Raw genomic sequence first — 25315 nt, forward strand, 5'->3', positions numbered from 1 at the left:
AACCAAGGCCTTGACAGACCCATCTTGCTACAGTTACCTGGGACCTAATGTAACCCAGGATCCCCCAGAACCATCTTACTACAGTTACTTGGGACCTACTGTAACCAAGGATCCAACAGAACCATCTTGCTACAGTTACCTGGGACCTACTGTAACCCAGGATCCCACAGAACCGTCTCACTACAGTTACCTGCTTACTACTGTAACCAAATATGCCACAGAACCGTCTTACTACAGTTACCTGGGACCTACTGTAACCCAGGATCCCACAGACCCGTCTTACTACTGTTGCCTTGGACCTACTGTAACCAAGGACCTGACAGACCCGTCTCACTATAGTAAACTGGGACCTACTGTAACCCAGGATCCCAAAGAAAAGCCTTACAACAGTTACCTGGGACCTACCAACCAAGGATCCCACAGAACTATCTTACTACAGTTACCTGGGACCTACTGTAACCCAGGATCCCACAGAACCATCTTGCTACAGTTACCTGGGACCTACTGTAACCCAGGATCCCACAGAACCATCTTACTACAGTTACCTGGGACCTACTGTAACACAGAACACCACAGAACCGTCTTACTACCGTTACCTTGGACCTACTGTAACCAAGGTTCCCACAGGACCATCTTACTAGTTACCTGGTACCTACTGTAACCAAGAACCCGACAGACCCGTCTCACTATAGTAACCTGGGACCTACTGTAACCAAGGATCCCACAGAACCATCTTACTACAGTTACCTGGGACCTACTGTAACCCAGGATCCCACAGAACCGCCTTACTACAGTGACCTGTGACCTACTGTAATCCATGATTCCACATAACTGTCTTACTACAGTTACCTGTGGCCTACTGTAACCAAGGACCCGACAGACCCGTCTTACTACATTTACCTGGGACCTACTGTAACCCAGAATCTCCATGGGGAAAAAAACATTGGCAGAAACACCTGATTTGTGCTTCAAGAGTGAGTATGGTTTTACGCCACTTTTAGCAATATTCAAGCATTACCAAGACCTGGGGGACACCAGAAATGGGCTTCACACATTGTACCCATGTTGGGAATCGAACCCGGGTCCTGGGCGTGACGAGCGAACGCTTTACCCACTAGGCTACCCGACCGCCCCTTGTGCATCAGGAGTTGTGACCCTGTACCAGTTACTTGATGGGTGAATATAATGAACTTTTCCTCCTGTGCCTACTTCAAAAACTATCCTGTGCTTTGCAGGAACAACCTATTACATAACATTGATCATAGCACCATCCGAACATGAATGACAATCTTTCCTGGGGTAGACACGGGCGGGAATCAAGAGTAGTGAAGACTGAATGCATTGTTTCTCTGGATTGCTGGGACACAGGATAGACAGAACCTGTTTGATGTCAGATAATTTTGAGACAACCAAAAGATTTTTTTCATTAGATCACTATCCATCTACAGAAGTTGACTTCAAATCATCCAAGCTCAAATATCGCCAGAATATCTTTAGAGAGACACCGCAACAACTGAAATAAGAGGATGTTCAAAGATAAAACGATGTCAGTAAAATATCAACAAACTCTTGGAAACATGGCAGCCATGTCATGAATTCAACTGACCAAACGGCAGATCTATCTTCCACACACATTATTAACTAGTATGCCAAAAGGCAACATCACAATTTAATATAATGGCAAACTGCTACACAACTGCCATACTAAACTATTGTCAAAGTTTGGCCAATAAATGATAAAGTTTTCTCACCATCAACACTCTAATTGTCTCCAACTCTCTGCACTCTACATGCTCTATAGCCACTTCTCTCCATCTGCAACACTGGTTAGTTCAAGGCATACAACCTCCAACATACATCGCAAATAAGGAGGAAACATGTTTTAAATGTTCATAATTACAGTTTTATTCATACACAGAAAGTGTTTCATATGCAAAATGAAAGCAATTGCCCAACATGATCATATATGAATTCAATTCACTAGATTACAGACTATGTCAAGATCTGATTGATGTTACCATATCCAACAAAATCATTTGAACAACCAGACTCGTCTGCTCAAATAAGCACATGGACGGACTTGAAAAGATAAAAAAAATTTCAATGAGCAATAATGTACATGCTCAATTAATTCCTATGATGTCAAAGGTTAGATGATTACCACATGGCCACAAGTAAAATGTTACTTCCAGATTTTCCAGAAAAGTTCTTAAATGGGCATACCAACCGTTGAAATACAAATGGTCATCATAATGCTTTATTTGAACAGAGTGAAGAAAAATGTAAAATTAAACCAAAAAGAATTAAATAAGACAAAAAAATATACAAATTTCATGAATTTAAAAAAATTCTATTTAACTTTACATTTTTCTTCACGAGCCTTACCAAACCCATGTTACCTGTTGGCAAGTATCTTACCAATGTAACATTACCCATGCCCTCGGCATACTCTTGGTTTCTCAATGATTCTCTACTACAGTTCTTGGCTCTTCACGCACACAGGAAGCTGCATAACAAAGGTAAGGTGTAAGTTCTCTGCGGAACTTCAACATACACATATGTACAAGAGGGGTTTCCACCCTCAAATCTTGTAAATTGCATCTCACATTATCTTTGGACATTAGTGAAAAAATGTCTTAAATTTAAATAGTCTTACTTAATTTAACATGAAAGGCATGCAAAATTATGGTCTTTTTTCTCTTTTCTTAACCCTAACTTAGACTGGCAACTATTCTTCCACAATTTTGAAAGCATGAGCCAAACAGTAACTTTTAAAAAGAAATCTTTATGAAAGTTGCCAATCTAAGAACATACTAAAACTGTGGCGGGACCTTACCGAATAAACAAACATTCTGCCAAGCATTCATCTCGGCGAGATTAGATCTCCCCCATTGGCTTGCTCCCCTAAAATGGAAAGTCACAATTGAATAACATATCAATCCTGTCGCTGAAATGGCAATCTCTCGCAATATGTACACTCAGCCAAAACTGCTTCATTGCTGCTTCTGAAAGAAATGTTGCAAGATTGCCAGATCAGACCAAATGTGTCAAACATCAACAATTCACCATGACTGCTAACAATTGGAAACTTGCAACAAAACATTTTCACATCAACATCTGCAAATTCTCATATATGATACAACAATTTACATTACTGTCGTGACATTTTTACCACTTTCAGATGTCCCATGGCAGGAAGTCACTGGACATTATCATACAACAATGTACAAAACTGCAGTGACATTTCGTCACTGAGGTCCTGTGCCTGGAAGTCACTTGTGTACATGGCCAGCACAATCGGCTTGGTTTCTGCTTGGTTGGTTCAAGCAGACTAGCACTTTGCAATGGAGACTATCTCCTGGCTTAGCTTTAATGTCAATCTTCGTCACTTGATTTTGCCATCTTAGAACACTTTGAACAGAATTCCAAAGATACTGTGTCATTGTCCACATGCAGACACACACCAGCAGTAGAGTGAGATTGCTTGCTCTTCTTGTTGGGGGTGTAGTCATGGTCCATAGCAGCACTGCGTTTGCGGGAGGCAAATGAAGACTTCAGTTTAACATTTTGAACATTTTCAATGTTACCTAGCAACCTCGATAAGCTGCTTTCATTTGCCAACACTGCTCGCAGGTACTGGACCTCCTCCTCCAAGGAAGTGTTTCTGTTCTTCATAGAGTCATTCTCCACTTTCAACTGACCATTCTCATCGGTAAGTTCAGAGACTTGGTCCTCAAGACTTTTGATATAATGCTTCTTCTTCTCCCTGTTGATTTTAGCCTGAACCGCATTCTTCTTGTTTCGGTCATCCAGGGCCCTCAACACCTCTGTGGCTGTATTTGCCGTACCAGAGGTCTTAATAACTTTCAAAACCTTCACAGACTGAATACCTGTTGGTTGGGAGGACGTCACATAGTCATGTGGAGAGGACTTACGAACAGTTTTTGAGGAAACAGGAGCAGTTTTGCCACTTTTCTGAACTACCCTACCACGTAGTGTCTTCTGTGGAATTTCAGGTGAACTTGACCTAGAACTACTGACAGATGTTTGTGTTCTGAGAGTCCTTTCTGGGTGGTTGTTGCTGATATCAGTGTATTCCTCCTCAGATTCTGGTGACTGGGCAGTACAAAAATAGTTTGCAAGGTCCTTATCAGCACCATGACAGAAGGGCTCAAAATCTAAAGCGTCCACAAATTCATCCAGCATTTTTCCTGATGTATCAGTAACGCTCTGAGGGCTGTTAAGATCTACACTATTCAAGTCTTCCGACATGCCACTGTCCGATTCGTGAAATGGCGACTTCTTCTGCCACTTGTCACCGGTCGTGCCTGCCTGAATAATTTCACTTGAGGAATTATCTAAATCAAACAAGTTATCTGGGATGTCCATATCTAGAGGTACATCCATACCACACTCGACTTTCAGTAAATCATCAAACGATAACGCCATTTCGCCCATTTCAGTACGACTTACTCAAGATTTTGAATTCTGGAAAATTCCTTCTGAAAGTGATCCCAAGTTTGCGAATAACACAACAAAACTGAAATATTCGGCTAATATGTCGTCAAATTAATCAACGATACTACCCGGAGTTTGACAGGTACACAAATTACGTGTTACAACAACAAATGCGTTACCAAAATCCTTAACCAGAGCTGTACACCTTCCTCTACCGCTGCCAGGACTGCAACTGCACGCACATAACCTTCCGCGTTGACTATATACCGAAGAAACGTTTCGCTAACGTCTGCGAACCTCAGCATAAATTCGGACAAATTGATTGGTCAACTGCTATCACGTGACAAATGAAGTCTAAATTTAGAAATGACGCTTGTCAGGTGCGCGAAACGTCCCACGAACGTTTACGACCTTATCACTCAAGAAAATGTCCGCTACAAAATAAAGTTTGGCTCTATGTTTTCGATAAAAAATAATCTGATATGTAATTGACAATTACAATTAGTTACTATCACGCCATGAATTCTTAACTTTGTCGTCATCTTTGAAAAAGGACTTCCCTGCCAGTAATGAGAAGTTTGTTTCCTTGTGTTTATTTTGATGTTTGGGAATACGGAGTTACGATCCGAAGTTATAGCGATTGGTTTTTATTCGTCAAGGTGATAAATTTTATCGTTTGCATTAACCTAGATGTTTTTTTGGAATTTGAATTCCCTATTTATATCAAATTATATTCTGTATCATTTATTCACAAGACATTTGAGGTCAGTGCGGCAAAGAGGAAGTCGGAATAAGAGCAACATGGCGACTGCTTTGGAAGATACGCTGGACCTGGTAGCAACAGATGAAGGCCCTTCTCTGAAGTGGCCTCACTGGGACCCATGTCACTGTAAAGATTGGGACAAAGAAAAACCTACGCAGCAATGTATTCTCAGAATTAAGCGGTACGCAACGCCATTAGTCACATATCGATCAAATTAAAAAAGCGATATTTCCGTGTTCTTAGACATAATGGTATTTTTGACAGTTTCCCTTTCCGAAAACCAAAATCCGAACATGGACTATCTAGCTGTTCCGAATTACGGTGTTTAACTATACCGATTCGAAAATGCCAACGTTGATTGACCGAGTGATTTTATTTCCATTTCACTCCGTGTTTTAGACCTCACTGCCAGTCACTTGTCTTGCTGCGTGAACTGCGTGAACACCTGATATGAAGTTAATATCAAAGGTTTTGTTGTGAATATTATATATACATATATATCTGATTTCTGCGGTATACATTCTTTCAGTTAGCCTTTAATGTTGTAAATGAATCACAAGAATAACAACCAGGATATATCCAGAAAGTGAAATGACATGCGGGGATTTCTGTTAAAAACTAGACATTATTCAAACAGATGAATGTTTGTTGTTGGTTGCTTTTTTTAAAGTATGTTAACAGATCTTTGTTAAAGGGGCACTAATCTCTGGCTTCTTCTCAGCTGTCTAACACTGCCCTCTTGGGCTCACTAGCTGCTGTGAGTCGATTTGCTACCGCTGTAAGGACAGTGTAAATAAACTTTGTGGCAATATCTGTTTTATGCATTTTTTGATGCTGATTGGTTACCCGTGATGTATGAAGATTTTGAAAAAGGGCGCATGTTAATTAATTTCTTCAGTCTAAACAAACAGACAAAAAGAACGGTGGAAGCTCATCGGATGTTCTTATTTGGAAATGCCCCTGATGGTTATAGTTTAATAATAATAAAACGTATCCCTGAAGTGAAAGCATTTTTTGGATATCTTTGTTTAGCGGTAGTGAGAACTGAGATCTGATATTAATGAGATTGGGAAATCTCACGCTTTCATTTTGAGAAACAGTGACGAATATGTTATGAATACAAAGTAAAAGTGTTCATTCCCTTAAGCACAGTCAGTCTGTGACTGAAGCCACTTGTCCGAAGACTGAGCCTAGTAAAATTCTGTTAAGTTTCATTAGGTCAGAAAGTAAGGGTTTTTGGGACAGACTGCTATATGCCTACTCACAATTTGCCAAGTTGGTTAAATAATCACAGACTAATTATACTCAATAATTGTTCATTATTGTTAAACAGCCGAAGTGTGGATGATAACCAGTTCATCCCTATCCTGCACCAGTGGTGTGTTCTGAATATATTTGCAGTTTAACAGGTGTTCATGCTTCCACTAGCACTGTGCCCTAAGATCGTAAACAGGGGCCAAACAGTTAGGATAGTAAAACTGGACAAATTGTGAATACATTACCCTAAATTTCATTTTAACTTGTCTTTAAGAAAAACTATATTTGCATTGATACCTGAACATTTACCAATCTATAAACATATGAAAAGAAGCTTGAAGTAAAGATCAAGCAACAAGACAGTGGCTTTATCAACTTGTTGGTTAGAGTGTTTTGATAATGCTTATAAATGTCTAATTTATTGAGAGCTTAATGATAAAGAATAGATGATTAATTTTAAATACATGTTGAAGACATTTTGGTCATTGTGGGTTGATCAATGAAGATATGATGTTCAGAGAAAATATAATATGTATACAAGTATAGAGTATATATCATATTCCATATACATAAATGCAGAGGTTCTATGAACCCTTGGGCTCAGGTCCAGATGGCTCAGTCAAGCTCCCTCATCAGGTCTGCTCTGGCAAATATGTACCTTGCACAGCAATATGGGCTGAGTGTGGAAGATATTGTTTACATGTTTTGTTTGTTTGTTGTTTAACAAGGCAACTCAACAATATTCCAACTATATGACGGCGGTCTGTAAATAATCAAGTCTGGACCAGACAATCCAGCAGAGCTCCAGATAAGCTTTTGGTGTTGTGGGTATTTTACCCATGCATTTTAAAATCATTGGGTATCAGTTATTCTATCTGCGTATTCAAATTTCTGTTACCCACTAGTTTTTACACATGTGGGTATTTAAGTTAAATATTTAAAAACACTATTCATCTAGTCCCTGCAAACTGGTGTCGTGTGGGTTCGAGAGCTTTATAGGTCTCAAAAATACCACGATACTTCCACACGAAAGTGTGATGGCAAATGATCATGATGTGACTGTCATCGTGGAGTTTGGCAAGGTTGACGGAATGCCCGTTTATAATTTCAAAATAAGTTGCTGATTTGCTAATCGAATACGCAGGGTTACTTCACAATATTTTGATGATACACACAAATTTTATTTTTGTAGCGTATCTGTAATGTTCGTTGCGTATTTGATACGCTTGGATTATATTTTACTGCGTATATCTGCATTTCTGATGCGTATTTCACGCAGATACGCAGCTTATCTGGAGCTCTGCAATCCAGTGATTGACATCATGAGCATTGATCCATGCAAATGGGATACGATTTGTTTACATGTGGATTATCATATGGAGTGAAGACCGCCTCCATGGTCTAGTGGTAGAGCGTCCGCCCGGAGAGCGGAAGGTCCAGGGTTCGATCCCGGGCCGCGTCATACAAAAAGACGTTAAAAGATTGTACTTGTTGTTACCCTGTCTTGCGCTCGGCATTAAGGGGCTAAAACAAGGACTGGTCGGCTCGGAGTCAGTATACTGTGTCTGAGTGGGGTATTCATGTTAAACTGCGGCATGGTATCTCAGTGAGCTAGCACTATAAATCGGCATCAGTCCGGACTAGTACAAGCAGCCACACACACACATACACGTGCATGCACGTCGCTATATAAGTGCAATAATCTTGGACGCGACGTAAAACCCAATTTCACCTCACCTGACCTCATATGGAGTGAAGTGTGTTAAATTCTGGTGTACGCTTATAAGTGTTATTTGTAAATGAAGAAGCTGGATCAGTGTGGAAAAATTACTTTGGTAACTCGTGTTGCTGTAAATAACAGTGAGTTTTGCGATCTACCGATCACTTCACACACGATTTCAACGAAATTTATGTCACGATATTGAATGAAATTTTGAATAAAATAAGTCAAATATATTACAAACATAAGTCCGGATATCAATGAACATGTTTATATAACCGTTCGTGTAATAAAAGGATTAACTGGTGTACTTCAGTTCGGATTTGTTAACTGGTATTTCTGGTGTTGCATGCTCATGGTGATCATCTGGTAATGTTTTTTCACAATGGAGAAAAATCAATGTGTCAGTGTGAAACTTGAGTTTATTTAAAATGTATGGGAATTTAGGGAGCCATGCTTTACCACACGCTATGACTGAGTTAGCGCTTTAGGCAACAATGCAGTTTACCAGGCTCAGCCCGAGCTCTACCATCCGCTCAATTACCGCGCTATAGTGCCACCGCTGTCTCGTTATACCGTTACCGTGCCTCACGCTCTGGTGACTCTCCCTTCACGATCCAACACCCATTCTCGGTCTTAGGGAAACTTACACATCTTTATGATCTAACACCCGTTCTCGGTCTTAGGGAAACTTACACGTCTTTACGATCCAAAACCCCTTTTCGGTCTTAGGGAAACTTACACGTCTTTACGATCCAAAACCCCTTTTCTGTTAGCCATAAATTCTTACCTTTTCAAGCGTTAATCCGGTTAATTCCATTGGTCGGTCATGTTGACATAAACAATTGCGGGTGTGGTTTCAAGAAAAGATGAATGGGAGAGCGGACCGTGATGTCACACGCATGCGCAATTCATTGTTTACTGAATTACGCATGCATGTCAATGGGGATTCTAATGACCCGTTAAACGAGCACTGATTACATGTGATAGCGCCTGTGGTCCAGTGGTAGAGCGTCAGCTAATTAACGCATTAATTAGCAGAGACGGTGAGCCGGCGAAGCGCGTTTGAGCCCCCACAGCGCTAATTGGATCTGAAAAAGTGCGCCCGGTAAAGTGCACTACTCCCGCGCTTTATTTGCCTGGGCAATAGCAAAGGAACCCGGTATTACAAATAATATACTACTCAAAAGAAGTTAAAGAACACCTGATTTATTGGCATGACAGATTAACTATAATCATATGAAAAATTGGGTGTTCTTTAATTTCTTCTGAATAGGATATATTACACTCTGTTACAAATTCATTTAATAGCACTGTTATGGTGACCGTGTTTACTGAAGTTTCTGTTATTAGAGAAAATGTTATGTTCTTAAACTACTGGGAGGATTATGGAACAAGTTTCAAGAGGGGGTCCTTTTGTTATCAGGCTGCAACTTTATCCATTACCCTGAAGCCTGAAACGAACTAAATTCCTCAGTCAAGTAAGCTATAGCTTATAAAGTCCTTGATATCAACAGTAAAATCTACTTAAAATGGTCCCAAAATAATAGTTCAGGTCAGTAGATATGAGTCTTTTAGCACAGTCTGTCTGATGGTTAAAAAACACAAAAAGTGTTATTGCCCCAGAAATCTATTTCAGACTTTGATTTTGAGATAGTGATGTAAAATAAAACAAACTAGATGTATCATGTAGCCTTTTGTCTATGTTTCAGAGATATCATGACCATCAACTGTGTTTCAGAGATATCATGACCATCAACTATGTTTCAGAGATAGCATCACAATCAACTATGTTTCAGAGATAGCATGACCATCTACTATGTTTCAGAGATATCATGACCATCTACTATGTTTCAGAGATATCATGACCATCTACATCTATGTACTATGTTTCAGAGATATCATGACCATCTACATCTATGTACTATGTTTCAGAGATAGCATAACCATCTACATCTATGTACTACGTTTCAGAGATAGCATGACCATCTACATCTATGTACTATGTTTCAGAGATATCATGACCATCTACATCTATGTACTATGTTTCAGAGATATCATGACCATCAACTATGTTTCAGAGATAACATCACAATCAACTATGTTTCAGAGATATCATGACCATCAACTATGTTTCAGAGATATCATGACCATCAACTGTGTTTCAGAGATAGCATCACAATCAACTATGTTTCAGAGATAGCATCACAATCAACTATGTTTCAGAGATATCATGACCATCAACTATGTTTCAGAGATATCATGACCATCAACTATGTTTCAGAGATATCATGACCAACTATGTTTCAGAGATAGCATGACCATCAATTATGTTTCAGAGATACCATGACCATCTACTATGTTTCAGAGATGTCATGACCATCTACTATGTTTCAGAGATATCATGACCATCTACATCTATGTACTATGTTTCAGAGATATCATGACCATCTACATCTATGTACTATGTTTCAGAGATAGCATAACCATCTACATCTATGTACTACGTTTCAGAGATAGCATGACCATCTACATCTATGTACTATGTTTCAGAGATATCATGACCATCTACATCTATGTACTATGTTTCAGAGATATCATGACCATCTACTATGTTTCAGAGATATCATGACCATCTACTATGTTTCAGAGATAGCATGACCATCTACTATGTTTCAGAGATATCATGACCATCTACAACGAGCCGCCGCCGGGGATGTGCATTGTGCCTGACAAGGAGGACATCACAAAGGTACTGCCTGGTACATGCATGTGTCTCCACCCACATGGGCTGGATGTCTGAAATGTTGGATTTCCATGATGATAGGCAGTAACTAGCCCCTGCTTTATGCTTTTCTTAACCTATTATTTACCTAGCCCAGACTCAATTATTTGAGGATCAACGAGATATGGCATGGAATATTGCTAAGTGCCATATAAAATAACAAACCAACAAACATTTATATGCCATTCGACATACCAAAAGACGTTAAAAGATGGTACTTGTTGTTACCCTGTCTGGTGCTTGGCATTAAGGGGCTAAAACAGGCACTGGTCGGCTCAGAGTCAGTATACTGTGTCTGAGTGGGGTATTCAGTCCGAACTAGTACAATCAGCCACATACACACTAACACATGCATGCACATCGCTACATAAATGCAATAATCTTGAACATGACGTTAAACCCCATTTCACCTCACCTCACACCTGTTATGTAACTGTAAATGTGCAACTAATGCATAAAACCATTCACCACATCCACTCATCCACTCACTCTGCAAATTCTCACATTTTCTTTGCAGTATGTATGTCATAAGTGATGGTAAGTTAAAGAGTTTCCAATGTGTTCTTGTAGATCCATGCCTTGATAACTGGCCCGTTCGACACCCCATATGAAGGAGGGTTCTTCTACTTCCTCATCCGTTGTCCCCCAGACTACCCCATCCACCCGCCCCGGGTGAAGCTCATGACAACGGGGGACGGGCGTGTTCGATTCAACCCTAACCTCTACAAGAATGGGAAAGTGTGCCTTAGTATCATCGGGTACGGTATTCCACTGTCACAGTAACAATGAATGAACTGCACTTGTCATGTTGGTGGTATTGTTTTAGTTTAACTGGAACAACTTGTTTGGTGCTAATGTCAAGGTGTGTTGGGTGTCCATAAGTGGTAAGCGGATCGGGGGGGGGGGGGGGGGGGGGGGGGCCTTTTAAAAATTTAAAACCAAATGTAATATGTTGTAGACCCTCCCCCACTTAGAGGGTTTTGATATTTTGAACCCCTCCCCTTCAAAAATGCTGGATCCGCCCTTTGACTTTTGTTAACTTATGGGTTCTCATTCTCTCTTTCAGAGTGAAACTAGTAAATGAATAGAAGTCAGTCAGTTCCATGTGCTTGTTGTAAGAGCTGACTAAAATCAGGTGGCTACAGTGTATCAGCCTGTATAGCGTATGATGTTAATGCTGTGGTATTATATCATTGGTCTGCCTGGCTGAGACTCTATTCTTTACAGGCTGTCAGGATGTAACTGCTATATTGCTGTGTGGTAAACAACCTTCTGTTGACTCACTCACTCACTCAGAGTATGCTTATGTGATAACACTAGTTATCCCCCGCAGAACATGGTCTGGCCCTGCCTGGAGCCCCGCCCAGAGCCTGTCCACAGTTCTCATATCAATCCAGTCTCTGCTCAACGAGAAGCCCTACCACAACGAACCTGGATTTGAAAGGGTAACTATGTGTAACGATTCATGGATACGTAGGTACAGATGATACTAACCCCAATCATTAGTTTGTGAGATCGTGATGCACTATAAATAGAACAGGAATTACCTTCCATAATGACAGACAGTAGCATAGAGTAACTGGTAAACATTGCACACCACGAGGACATGGTGGCAGAGGACTCATCCATTATCTATTACATATAATAACTATCCCTTTTTTAAAAACTGTTTTGTTCTTGTTTCTTGTTGAGACAGGTGTTTGTTTTTGAGATAATAATAAATCAATATTTAGCAAAAGCTTGTGTTGTGTTCAGTTGTGTTTCAGTGATTTCATTATTTTGTACTATTTGTTGTGATGTATTGGGACCAGCCCTTATAATGATACATATCATATCGTGAAATATCAGGTGACACTCAGCTCTACTGGTGGACCCACAGATGAATTTAGTACCCTTAACATGTTGTTGTCTTATGAACAAACTAAGTGGGTAGGTTGTATATCATGCATGTTCTATGTTCAGGAAAGGAATGCAGGTGACGCCAAGCGATACAACGAGATCATCTGTCACGAGACACTGCGTGTGGCAGTGTGCGACATGCTGGACGATCACTCCGTCTGTCCCTCTGCCCTCAAGTAAGACATTATACTCATCATTTAATGGTACAGATACTTAGAAGATTGAATTTGATTTTTTTTTTATATTCATGCCTTAGTTACTGTTTTTACAACTTTTCGTCCCCCAATACTTAAAGGTAGTTAGGATAAATATCCCTGCCTAAATTTAAGTAACCAAAAAATGACTAAACTTAATTATCTATCATACATATTGCCATTTGTGTTCAGTAGACGTCCACCTGTCTGGGGTTAATGTTTGTGGATGTAGTCTATCCTATTGTTTTGCTTGAGTGAGTGAGGGAGCACAAACATAGTCAAACTGTCAGTGTAACTGTATATAATGAGATAAGTGGTATCTTCCTTCCTGGGTAAGTGAGGGCGTAAATTTGTCAACACAGGCCTTCTAATGCTACTGCGCATGTGATTAATGTAGGGTTGGATTAAGGTGAGGATTCGCCTGTAAATTGACAGAGGAAATTTTCTTTAGATATAAATCCACTGATGCTTGAGAGGAGGGGAGTTGTCGCATTCATATTGAGTCGCACTTTTGGCTAGGGGCCAGTGGTCGCATTCTTTTGGAGATGCATTAATTTAAAGATTTACAGTAATTGTGAAGAGTTATCTCCCTTTGTTCCCTTACCTCAATGGCCCCTTGTGTCAGAACCATAGTCCCATTGTTCTTACTTGATTTCAACATACAAGACAAGCTTGTGAAAGGCAACACTTGTACATTGCTTGCAAAAGGCAACACTTTTGCTTTGCTTGTGAAAGGCAACACTTTTGCTTTGCTTGTGAAAGGAAACACTTTTGCTTTGCTTGTAAAAGGCAACACTTTTGCTTTGCTTGTGAAAGGCAACACTTTTGCTTTGCTTGTGAAAGGCAACACTTGTACATTGCTTGCAAAAGGCAACACTTTTGCTTTGCTTGTAAAAGGCAACACTTTTGCTTTGCTTGTAAAAGGCAACACTTTTGCTTTGCATGTAAAAGGCAACACTTTTGCTTTGCATGTAAAAGGCAACACTTTTGCTTTGCTTGTGAAAGGCAACACTTTTGCTTTTCTTGTAAAAGGCAACACTTTTGCTTTTCTTGTGAAAGGCAACACTTTTGCTTTTCTTGTGAAAGGCAACACTTTTGCTTTGCTTGTAAAAGGCAACACTTTTGCTTTGCTTGTGAAAGGCAACACTTTTGCTTTGCTTGTGAAAGGCAACACTTTTGCTTTGCTTGTAAAAGGCAACACTTTTGCTTTGCTTGTGAAAGGCAACACTTGTGGTATGCTTGCAAAAGGCAACACTTTTGCTTTGCTTGTGAAAGGCAACACTTTTGCTTTTCTTGTGAAAGGCAACACTTTTGCTTTTCTTGTAAAAGGCAACACTTGTGGTATGCTTGTGAAAGGCAACACTTTTGCTTTGCTTGTGAAAGGCAACACTTTTGCTTTTCTTGTGAAAGGCAACACTTTTGCTTTGCTTGTGAAAGGCAACACTTTTGCTTTTCTTGTAAAAGGCAACACTTGTGGTATGCTTGTGAAAGGCAACACTTTTGCTTTGCTTGTGAAAGGCAACACTTTTGCTTTTCTTGTGAAAGGCAACACTTTTGCTTTGCTTGTGAAAGGCAACACTTTTGCTTTTCTTGTAAAAGGCAACACTTTTGCTTTGCTTGTGAAAGGCAACACTTTTGCTTTTCTTGTGAAAGGCAACACTTTTGCTTTTCTTGTGAAAGGCAACACTTTTGCTTTTCTTGTAAAAGGCAACACTTGTGGTATGCTTGTGAAAGGCAACACTTTTGCTTTGCTTGTGAAAGGCAACACTTTTGCTTTGCTTGTGAAAGGCAACACTTTTGCTTTGCTTGTGAAAGGCAACACTTTTGCTTTGCTTGTGAAAGGCAACACTTTTGCTTTGCTTGTGAAAGGCAACACTTTTGCTTTTCTTGTAAAAGGCAACACTTGTGGTATGCTTGTGAAAGGCAACACTTTTGCTTTGCTTGTGAAAGGCAACACTTTTGCTTTTCTTGTGAAAGGCAACACTTTTGCTTTGCTTGTGAAAGGCAACACTTTTGCTTTGCATGTGAAAGGCAACACTTGTGGTATGCTTGTGAAAGGCAGCACTTTTGCTTTGCTTGTGAAAGGCAACACTTTTGCTTTGCTTGTGAAAGGCAACACTTTTGCTTTTCTTGTAAAAGGCAACACTTGTGGTATGCTTGTGAAAGGCAACACTTTTGCTTTGCTTGTGAAAGGCAACACTTTTGCTTTGCTTGTGAAAGGCAACACTTTTGCTTTGCTTGTAAAAGGCAACACTTTTCTTTTCTTGTGTAAGGCAACACTTGCACTGTTTCCTGTTTGAGAATTTACATGGCTCTGAAGATATTGACACTGCATCAGATGTGTAAGTACAGCCAGTGTACATGTGTATAGTTGCTGTATTTCCAGAACATAAAGTATCTCAACTGCTTTTGTGTGAAATGTCTAAATTTTCCAAAATTTCCATTATGTCTGCAGGGAGGTGATGGAGAAGTCGTTCCCAACGTACTACGACTACTACGAGTCCATCTGCACCAAGTACAGCCACCAGCAGGGGCAGACAATGCAGGTCAGTGACATGCAGCTTCCAACACAGATATTCAAACTCTGTGTCTGAAGGAGGTCACAGGTAGCCAAGTCTTCCGAGGCACCACATCTCATGTAGACACAATGGTGTAGTTACATGCATGCTCATACTACAGCCACTAGTATGCTTCAGACAAATCCCTGAGCTGTTTAGTTAGCCTGTATTCATTCTCAGTGTACTGGTAGTTGCATATTGAACTGGTGTTTAGCAGGTTTTGTCATCCAAACCGTGAAGATCTGGGGTAGAATAGGTCTTCAGCAACCCATGCTTGCCGTAAAAGGCGACTATGCTTGTCATAAAAGGCGACTAACGGGATTGGGTGGTCAGGCTCGCTGACCTTATTGATGCATATCTTCGATCCATATTGCATAGATCGATGCTCATGTTGTCAATCAATGGATTGTCTGGTCCAGACTCAATTACTAACAGACCGCCGTCATGTAGTTGGAATATTGCTGAGTGCGGCGTAAAACAACAAACAAACAAACAAACAAAATATCATCCAAACCTGGCCTCCACAGGGTATAGTGCTTGGGTGACATCAAGCAAACCCAACTGGGGATACTGCTGCAATGAAATTACATCCCAATGCTTTGCAGACCATTGTGACGTCACGGCAACTGATATCACTGATCTCTCTGCTGCTGAAGCTGGTTAGCAGTACATTTTACACATGAGACACTGCTTATTACGGTTTACAAATTTAACAAGTTGGAAAAATGATTTTGTATGTTAAATAGAATGATGCCCTTGTTTCGTTTGATATGAAATATATCAACACTTGCAGACTCAGATTTTTAACTTTTATCGACTCATGTACATATATTTGATATCAAAAGACACTAGAGATTATAATACTCAACTATATTGATGTACATCTTTTACAGGATCCATTTGGAGAAAGGAGGGGGATATTTGACTACCAAGGCATAAAGAAAAGACTGGATGTGATAAAAGCTAAGCTTGATGAAAACTTGGACAATTCCTCGGATAACGACGACCTCTCTGATTCAGAAACTGAGACAGCCCCTGCATCCCAGAGCTGACATCCTACACAACTGTGCTAGTGACACTTTAAATGTGTGTGTGTGTATGTGCCATTGTAGCTCCAGAAGATCATATGACCCTACAGGACCAATGAGCGTGTCTGGTCTGCAGGCTTGACCAATCAGCTTCCACCTACACTTAAGCCCTGTATCTGGCACAGTAATAATGGCCAGCACCTGACACTGACAGGGACACACTGACCGTGTTGAGTGTCGGAGTGGTCAAGTCACACACAGCCAATGAGCTTTCAGTCACACTTGTACTGACGTGTGTCTACAGCTGAGATATGTTTGAACAATGTCAAAAACAAGCTGACAAGTGTTTCATTTTAAACAGCCATAGGGCTTTCATTTCTATTTGGACAAGGAGGTGGAAATATGATGATGATGATGATGATGATGTTGAAATATGATGATGGTGTTGAAAGATGATGATGATGATGGTGTTGAAATATGATGATGATGATGATGATGATGATTGTATCATTGACGAGTTCAGTCCGCCTGAACGAAGAGTTGTCCTACATGTTCCATAGGTTGGGACCACAGTTGTTGTAGAGAGTTTTTGGAACGAACGATCAAAGATCAATGGAAAACATAGGGAAAATGATATACTGACACACTTTGAAAACACATAATCAACTTTAAAATGAAATCAGAAAAATTTGTTTTTGTGTTTAAGTCCATCACCAAACACACTGAATGAGATTCTAACCCATACAGCAAAGTTGTGTTTAATTATCTATAAAAACCCAGAACAACTTCATTTACTTTTTGTGGCCATTCTGCCAAATTTTACAAAATTTGAATATGCCTTTTTAAGAGTGTTTCAGAATGTGTCATCTTTTGCATCAGTTGAATGATGAAGACTGATGACTGTGAAAAGGTTCTCCTAAACCTGGTTGTGGTGTAGAACGATCATCTTACATACATCTGTTCACATCAAGTATTGCTGAAATAACAGATGAGACATATTTAATGTTGTTATGTTTGGGTTTGGATATGTCATAAATGTTTAATCCATGTTTGTATCAATACCTTCATGATATGAAGAACAGATTAACTTGACTGTTAGGCTACAGTTCATGTAATGTTGGCAGAGTTGAGTGTTCACTACTTCACGCATGTTATGTGGCCATAGAACTAGGATGGTCAGTGTAATCACCTAGTTCATGACAATGATTAATGATCAGATATGAGTATTCATGGAGCTAATAGTGTATGATATTGCCAAATTTTCAGCATCTTCCCGGGCAAGAGTGCCCACTAGCCTATATCAAAGCCTTGTTTTCTACCTTGCCATTTCAAGCCTACTTTCTTGGCTCAATTGGGGCACTACCCTGTGTAGAAGATGAGTCGTGTCTCTTGTGATATCCAATCAGATCGCTGTTCTTATGGCTTCACAAAGTGACGACCACATGATATCCTATCAGATCGCTGTTCTTATTTTTAATGGCTTCACAGTGATGACTTCTATGGCAGACAACCTGATTTGCATTCAAATATATGAAATTACTCGGGCAAGTTGATTGAAAACTTGAACCACTTCAAAATATTTGTCTTAGCTTAATTTCTTAATGATGTCGACGCAAATTCGACAGACAATGACTGTGTCAAAAGCATCAACCACGTTTTCAGAACACGTTGATTGGTCAAATGTTCTCTGATTGGACTTTGGATATGTGTGAGAGTTCTCTCATATTTCAGCACCAAAAGTAGGCTTGATATGGAGGGTGGAAACTACACTGATACAGGCTAGTGGATATGTTTGCCTCAGCAATCTGCATTTCAGATGTGTTACATTGATGTGTTGATGCACGTATATATGGAACTGTATTTACTGTGAAACTGGCTCATTCTGTCTTGTCTTGTCTCCCACAGCTTACTCACAGTGTTGAGGATGTTAGGTGCTGCATTAGATATATACTACACACAAAAAGTAAAGAACACCCAATTCTTTCATATTACTTCAGTGCCATGACAGATTAAGTCTAGTTTTATGAAAAAATCGGGTGTTCTTTAACTTTTTTTGTGTAGTATATATCTAGATCTAGTAGTAAACAGAGTAATCATTCCTGCTTAGAGGCCAATATTGAATCACTAGACTGCAGCAAGCATCATTAAAAAAAAGAAAATGGGAACTGCAAATTTCACAATACAATGTTATAGTTGTTATAGAATTAATACTTTGTTACACGTTGACCATGACAAAACACCTTTGATTACATAAAAATAAGAACAAATTTGAACTGAATAATGATTTTTTCAGTGAACTCTGAATGTTCTTGAAAATTTATCATGTAAGGAGTGAGTAGTTGTAGATAAATTGATTGTCAGTATCTTGACCATGTCAAGGTTTTACCGGAGCTAACTTATTGTGTCGTTTACACATAAACTTTGAGAATGGATGCAAATAAAACAATACATTGTTATTTCAAAGGGACCCAACATCATGTCTTGTTTGAGCTATTACGACTAGTTTGCTTGTAGCATGCATGGTGTATTCAACTGTTCTAGTCTCCTAAGAAATACTATGCCCAAAGTATCCTGGGGTATAACCAGGAAATCCCTACCATAGAAACTCCTCAGGGACCATAGTTTATTGTAAGCAAATGGAGTTACCACGATTTCACTGTAGTGGGGTATGGTTGTTCTTTGTTCCCTGTGAAAAATGACTGTAAACATTGTGGCGTGAGTGGCCACATCTGTAATTGTTAAAATGTGTTCTACCCAAATGCGTTCATGACTACCTTTCAGAGATGCAAGTTGTGCTAGAGATATATTTTCCTTATATATCTACACCATGTGCAGCCAGTTGGGTCAATGTTAGACTGCAGCATTCACATTCTACCGGGGGCACGGGTGGCCCAGTTGTCTAAGGCGCCGCGATTCGCTGTGCAGAGTTGCGTCCCTTGGGCACGCCAGAAATCTATGATTGTGGGTTCCAATCCCGGTTCACCCCGATTATGTTTCTAGGTTTGTCAGCACCATACCCGTGCTCGTGGGTTTCACCGAAGTGGTAAACGTCTTAGACCTGCATCACTTCGGGCTTTCCTCCCACATTAAGCTGACACGCCGTGATATAACTGGAATAATGTTAAAAGCGGCGTTAAACCCAACTCACTCACTCACTCACATTCTACGTTTCCCCATAGCACACAGCTCCTTGGACAGAGCCACACAAAATGCCTCGGAATTTAGAAAAATCTGATTTTGAACTAAGGAAATATTTTTTTCAATGAACTCAATTTTCTGGGGCATGTATCACGTTATCTGTTGTTGGAGACATGTGGAGTTTTACGAGACATAACATATTGGCTGCAAACTGGGAACATAAAATCTATTCACTTGACATAGCCACACAAATAGGAGTAAGCTTGAGATTGTTTGGAATCAAAGCAAATGAAAAAGCTTCTTACAGTCATAATTTCTTATATAAAGCTAAAAAAGAAGAAGTAAGGACTCCCTGATTCTTTTATATTACTATACATGTAGTTAATCTGTCATGGCAGGAGGGCACGGGTGGCCCAGTCGTCTAAGGCCCCGCTATTCGCTGTTCAGAGTTGTGACCCTTGGTCACGCCAGAAACCTATGATTGCGGGTTTGAATCCCGGTTCATCCTGATTATGTACCTGTGCTCGTGGGTTTCACCGAAGTAGTAAACATCTGAGACCTGCATCACTTCTGGCTTTCCTCCCCCATTAAGCTGACACGCCGTGATATAACTGGAATACTGTTAAAAGTGGCATAAAACCCAACTCACTCACTCACTCACTCACTCACTGTCGTGGCAGATTAACTGTAATATGAAAGAATCAGGTGGTCCTTAACTATTGTTTAATAGTATATGTGCCAAGTGAATCAATCGGATGTATTTGGCAAAACACCCATGTTGACAAAGCTCTACCTGCCAAATACCCTCCGCTGATTACCTGATACAGACAAGCTAAGTGATAGTTGAGGAAATGAGCTTCCTTTCATTGTATGCTGGAACTGCCTGAGAGTCTGAAACAATGGGCCAAGGTTTGGTTCTGTTAACACAGAAGGTAGGCTTGTGTTGTACGAGGAGGGACAAAGGTCCATGGTTTACCTGCTATTGATGTGTGTTGGTTTGGGTCTGGATTTGTGACGGAAGAGTACTGTACACCCCAGCAATGACTAGAAACGTTTCTATGGAGTAAGTTCTGAATCCGAAATGGCATGTCATATGGTACTAAACTTTACAAAACATTTGAAATGGCCAAAATTGTTTCAGGAATCGGTCCATGATCCCACGCGTCTCTGTGTTTTACATGAAGCCCATTTCTGATGTCCCCGCCGTGATGTTGCAGGAATACTGCTAAAAACGGGGTACAACCACACTGACTGTGTTTTACAACATGGAACTAGGGGTAGCTGATCATCTTGTCATACCAATATTTATTATGTGCATATTTATAATGAAATCATGCAGCCAATGTGCAGAGGTATGACGACATCGCTGGGATATATCCCAGTATTCACATAGGCTGATATTCCACCAAATCTATGGCTAAAGAATTACAAATTGAATTGTAATATTCCTAATTATGGTTGTTATGATTGATAATATTCAGGAATGTGTTTTTGAAGGTGACTTTTATTTCACTGCTAACAGGACCAAATAATGTACCCGCCAAAAAGACTTTAATACTTAGTTTTTACATTATTTTTGCAGTGCTAAAATATTTTGAATAAGACTATTAGGGATGTTAAGAATTTCCCAAGTTTGAACAAACTAATGGTTTTCCCTCCAATATGCCTGCCATGGCATTAACTGTGTTAATACCTCTAATATGAGGGTTCTGGATGGGATCAGTGTGTGATGTCAGGACAAAGTTAATGTTGTCATGTCTATATATGGGGATTATGGGAAGACTTGGTCCACAGCAACCACAGCACTGGGCCTGATAGGGTGGATTAGAGACTTGATTTATTGCGAGTCCCTAACTGTGGATAACACGTTGCTTACAATATCAATCACTGGTTTATCTTGACCTCACGCGATTACAAGTGTGGTGTTAGGCAACAAACAATGTAATGTCCACAGTTGCCATACAACCATATATGTATAGAAGACACTACTTCCCTATGGAAGAACTTTGTATTTATTTGTTATGATAAAATGCTCTTTAGACATGTAATCAGATAAATCATGTATATTCCATTGTATAGCCTCGCATTTCAGCATAGCATAATTTATTTTTAGTTCCACTGTTTTAGACAGCTCAGCTGTTATTGTAGTGATTGTACATACTGTTTGTGTATTGTTTTTCTTGTTGTCAATTTAATAATGAGATAACCTGAGACATTATTGACCACTTCCAATATATAATTTGCTACATTGTCCTATATAGAAAATTAACCAAGCTAAAGACCAAAATGGAATTTGTTATTTAATATTTCATGAAGTATTTTTGGCTGACCTGACTGAGAATCAAGTGAGCTTTTGTTGTGACGCATTTTCTGTCGTCCGTCTTCATATCTGTCCATCATTACGTTTTGCATTTTCAACATCTCTACTGAAACTATGTGTCCAACAAAATTGGTATGAATGTTCTCAGCTATTGTGTCTCTAAAACATGCTCACAGAATTCCGTTTCAATTTTAACCATCTTTTGAAACCCATTTACGGCTATTTAGCAGCCATCTTTTTTCCAAAATGTATTGAAATTTGGCCTAAGTGTAGTTAGAAGTGTGGCCTAACATAAATATTGTGATATTCTGAATTTTGACCTTGAGTCATCCTTTCACCATCCCGTACCTTTTGATATAGGAGAAAATAGTGAAAAAAGCTCAAACAGGCCCAAACTGCCAACAGATGTTTTACCACATTGGCTGACCAAAGCCAAAACAGCCATTGCTTCAGACCTCAAAGCAGTAGCTAGTAGCCTACAGCATGTCAAAGAGGAGTCTCTTTCTTTTGTCGGGCTCCTTAAAAGTACATGACCCTGTGACCTCCAGTAACCCCAACATTGACAGTTGCACTTAAACCATAATCTTAAATCCCTTCTCTTCTATCACTGCTTCACTGATGAAGCTGAAATTTGGAATGCATTGCCTTATTATGAAGACATCTTATCTAAATTTCTTAAAGGTTTTATTTTAAAAAATTACAGGTTTTAAACTTTGTGTGACTGTTATGACTATACGAAGATCCTAATAGTTCAAGGCACCACTATAACCACACACTAATGTTGTCTAAAATAAGGTTGAAGGTCATAACATTATTTTTTCTTGCCAGGTGAGCTGCAGGGCCTTGTGGCTCTATTTGTTGGATGTAAGGTGATGTTTGATGAATAAGATGCTTGTGTGATGACTCTTCATCAGGAAACCTTCAACTTGTGAAGAGAGGGGCGGTCGGGTAGCCTAGTGGTTAGAGCCTTGGCACGCCACGCCGGAGACCCGGGTTCGATTCCCGACATGGGTACAATGTGTGAAGCCCATTTCTGGTGTCCCCCGCCGTGATATTGCTTGAATATTGCTAAAAGCGGCGTAAAACCATACTCACTCACTCATTCACTCTTGTGAAGAGTAAAGAATACTTAAGATATTTCAGTTGCCTCCCTTAGCACTGCCAGGATCTACTAAGTATCATTTCCAATCCCAGGTTCATTACGATGATCCATCGTCTGGCAGCCATAGCCTTCCTGGTTGGTATCAAGTGGTATACATCTAGACCCTGCCCTCCTTTAGGCTGTCCTTAACCATAGGATTCCTAGTTCTGCTTCCCCATTGCACATGAAAACTAATCCTTGGACTCCACACAAAATACCTCAGCATTTACGAAACTAAGAACTATTTTGAACTAAGGAATTATATTTTCAATGAACTCAATGGTTTGGGGAATGTATCAAGTTATCTGTAGATGGAGACAAGTGGAGTTTTAACATTTGCTGCAAAGTGTGAACATAAAATCTACTCACTTGACATAGCCACACAAAAAGTAGTAAGCATGAGATTGTTTGCAATCAAAGCAAATAAAAAGCTTATGACAGTCATAATTGCATATATAAAGCTAAAACATAAAGTAATGGCCTCCAGGTTATTTAATATTACTATACATGTATCACCCTGATTGTTTCTAAGTTTGTGCGTATCATCCTCATGCTGGTTGCTTCAACCAGAGTGTAAGGCTCTCCTCCCACAGCACACTGACAATCTTCCAGTGAATGAATACTGAAATAAAGCTACTCTTCACTTATGAAATCCATGTGAGGGACCAGATTGCTATGAAGCCGAGGAATGTGGACTGCATTCTAGGCAACACTGTTCATTGGTATCACTTGACCTTACCGGTGTAAAGGAGGTGCTGTAGGATCTCCAGTCTGGTTCTCTAAGATATTGTTTCTTCTGAATGATGACTCAAGCCAGTGTTTGTTTTCCTCATTGCAGCTGAGTAGTGGGAATCTGGTTTCCATTTGTCATGTTAAATATCTAGTGAATGAGTGAGTTTGGTTTAATACTGCTTTGAACAGTAATTCAGTTACATCACGGTGTGTCAGCTAAGGGACTGGCCTTTTGATAAAATAAATAATAGTATTAAATAATTATGCCTCAGAATGTTGAAAAAAAGAAAGAAATTGCCTACTGCCTCATCAATTATATTGTGCAAGGTGTTATTCTTTAAAAACTCAGTCTCATAGTTATAGATATAAAAATATCTGGTTTTGTAGCTGTAGCTGAATAAATATCTAACCTCGATACAACATCCCATCCTCCACCCCTCCGGACATCAAATGGTCGGTCCTTAATGTGATGCAGGGCTAAGATGTTTACCACTTTGGTGAAAGGCAGGAGTAGCACATTCTTAGTGTCACACATGTCCAAATTACAAACTGTTTGTTATTAGGTGTGTCTTAAATGATGATCAAGTGGATCAGTGTGACTAGTAGTTGTATGTATGGGGGTTCTCTAGGCTGCTCCTGCAGTTTGGTGGGGAGGTAGAACACTAAAAGCATGGAATAGTAACTGTTATGTACCTCTTGTTAACCTGATTGTGTGTCATCACTCATGGTGTGGGATATTGAACTGTTATCTACCACTGGTTGTCACACACCAACCATGTGAATCAAAGATGACAGCTGGTGACCAAATGGTCTCTTGTTTACCTGATTGTGTGTCATCACTCATGGTGTTGGATATTGAACTGTTATCTGCCACTGGTTGTCACACACCAACCATGTGAATCAAAGATGACAGCTGGTGACCAAATGGTCTCTTGTGTACCTGATTGTGTGTCATCACTCATAGCGTGGGATATTGAACTGTTATCTACCACTGGTTGTCGTCATACACCAACCATGTGAATCGAAGATGACAGCTGGTGACCACATGGTCTCTTGTGTACCTGATTGTGTGTCATCACTCATGGTGTGGGATATTGAACTGTTATCTACCACTGGTTGTCGTCATACACCAACTATGTGAATCAAAGTTGACAGCTGGTGACCACATGGTCTCTTGTGTACCTGATTGTGTGTCATCACTCATAGCGTGGGATATTGAACTGTTATCTACCACTGGTTGTCGTCATACACCAACCATGTGAATCGAAGATGACAGCTGGTGACCACATGGTCTCTTGTGTACCTGATTGTGTGTCATCACT

At 39.8% G+C, this 25315-nt stretch overlaps 2 protein-coding genes across 4 annotated transcripts; one reads left to right on the forward strand and one right to left on the reverse strand.

The window, feature by feature from the left end:
* Window positions 1-430: 430 nt before the first annotated feature.
* LOC124112203 (CREB/ATF bZIP transcription factor-like) lies at window positions 431-5032 on the reverse strand. Of its 3 annotated transcripts, XR_006857582.2 has the most exons (4): window positions 4638-5032; window positions 2837-2904; window positions 704-2506; window positions 431-552 (listed from the first exon to the last, which is right to left on the reverse strand). XR_006857582.2 is itself a non-coding variant. In XM_048382075.1 (3 exons), exon 2 carries the CDS (start codon window positions 4270-4272, stop codon window positions 3376-3378), a length of 897 nt encoding a protein of 298 aa, XP_048238032.1. In that variant the 5' UTR covers window positions 4273-4328; window positions 4638-5019; the 3' UTR covers window positions 1881-2506; window positions 2837-3375. The 3 variants fall into 3 exon arrangements, 2 of the variants coding, with proteins under 2 accessions (XP_048238032.1, XP_046328168.2); XM_048382075.1 differs by lacking the exon at window positions 431-552 and having other exon boundaries at window positions 1881-2506; window positions 2837-4328; window positions 4638-5019; XM_046472212.2 differs by lacking the exons at window positions 431-552; window positions 4638-5032 and having other exon boundaries at window positions 1881-2506; window positions 2837-4631.
* A 197-nt stretch (window positions 5033-5229) lies between these two features.
* Window positions 5230-18932, forward strand: LOC124112204 (ubiquitin-conjugating enzyme E2 Z-like). Its single transcript, XM_046472213.2, has 7 exons — window positions 5230-5402; window positions 10878-10950; window positions 11554-11741; window positions 12317-12428; window positions 12946-13058; window positions 15532-15622; window positions 16528-18932. The coding sequence occupies exons 1-7, from the start codon at window positions 5260-5262 to the stop codon at window positions 16684-16686; spliced, it is 879 nt and encodes a 292-aa protein (XP_046328169.1). The 5' UTR covers window positions 5230-5259; the 3' UTR covers window positions 16687-18932.
* The last annotated feature ends 6383 nt before the right edge of the window (window positions 18933-25315 follow it).

The sequence above is a fragment of the Haliotis rufescens genome, unplaced genomic scaffold, assembly GCF_023055435.1.
Source record: "Haliotis rufescens isolate VD_foot unplaced genomic scaffold, xgHalRufe1.0.p SCAF_4, whole genome shotgun sequence".
NCBI classification, from domain to species: Eukaryota; Metazoa; Mollusca; class Gastropoda; order Lepetellida; family Haliotidae; genus Haliotis; species Haliotis rufescens.

Bases quoted from the DNA above. Each gene is read 5' to 3' on its own strand.
- LOC124112204 (XM_046472213.2), top strand. From the start codon at position 5,260: ATGGCGACTGCTTTGGAAGATACGCTGGACCTGGTAGCAACAGATGAA. The intron at 10,951-11,553 runs GTACTGCCTGGT...GTGTTCTTGTAG, and splicing joins ACAAGGAGGACATCACAAAG to ATCCATGCCTTGATAACTGG. The intron at 12,429-12,945 runs GTAACTATGTGT...TTCTATGTTCAG, and splicing joins ACGAACCTGGATTTGAAAGG to GAAAGGAATGCAGGTGACGC.
- LOC124112203 (XM_046472212.2), bottom strand. From the start codon at position 4,458: ATGGGCGAAATGGCGTTATCGTTTGATGATTTACTGAAAGTCGAGTGT.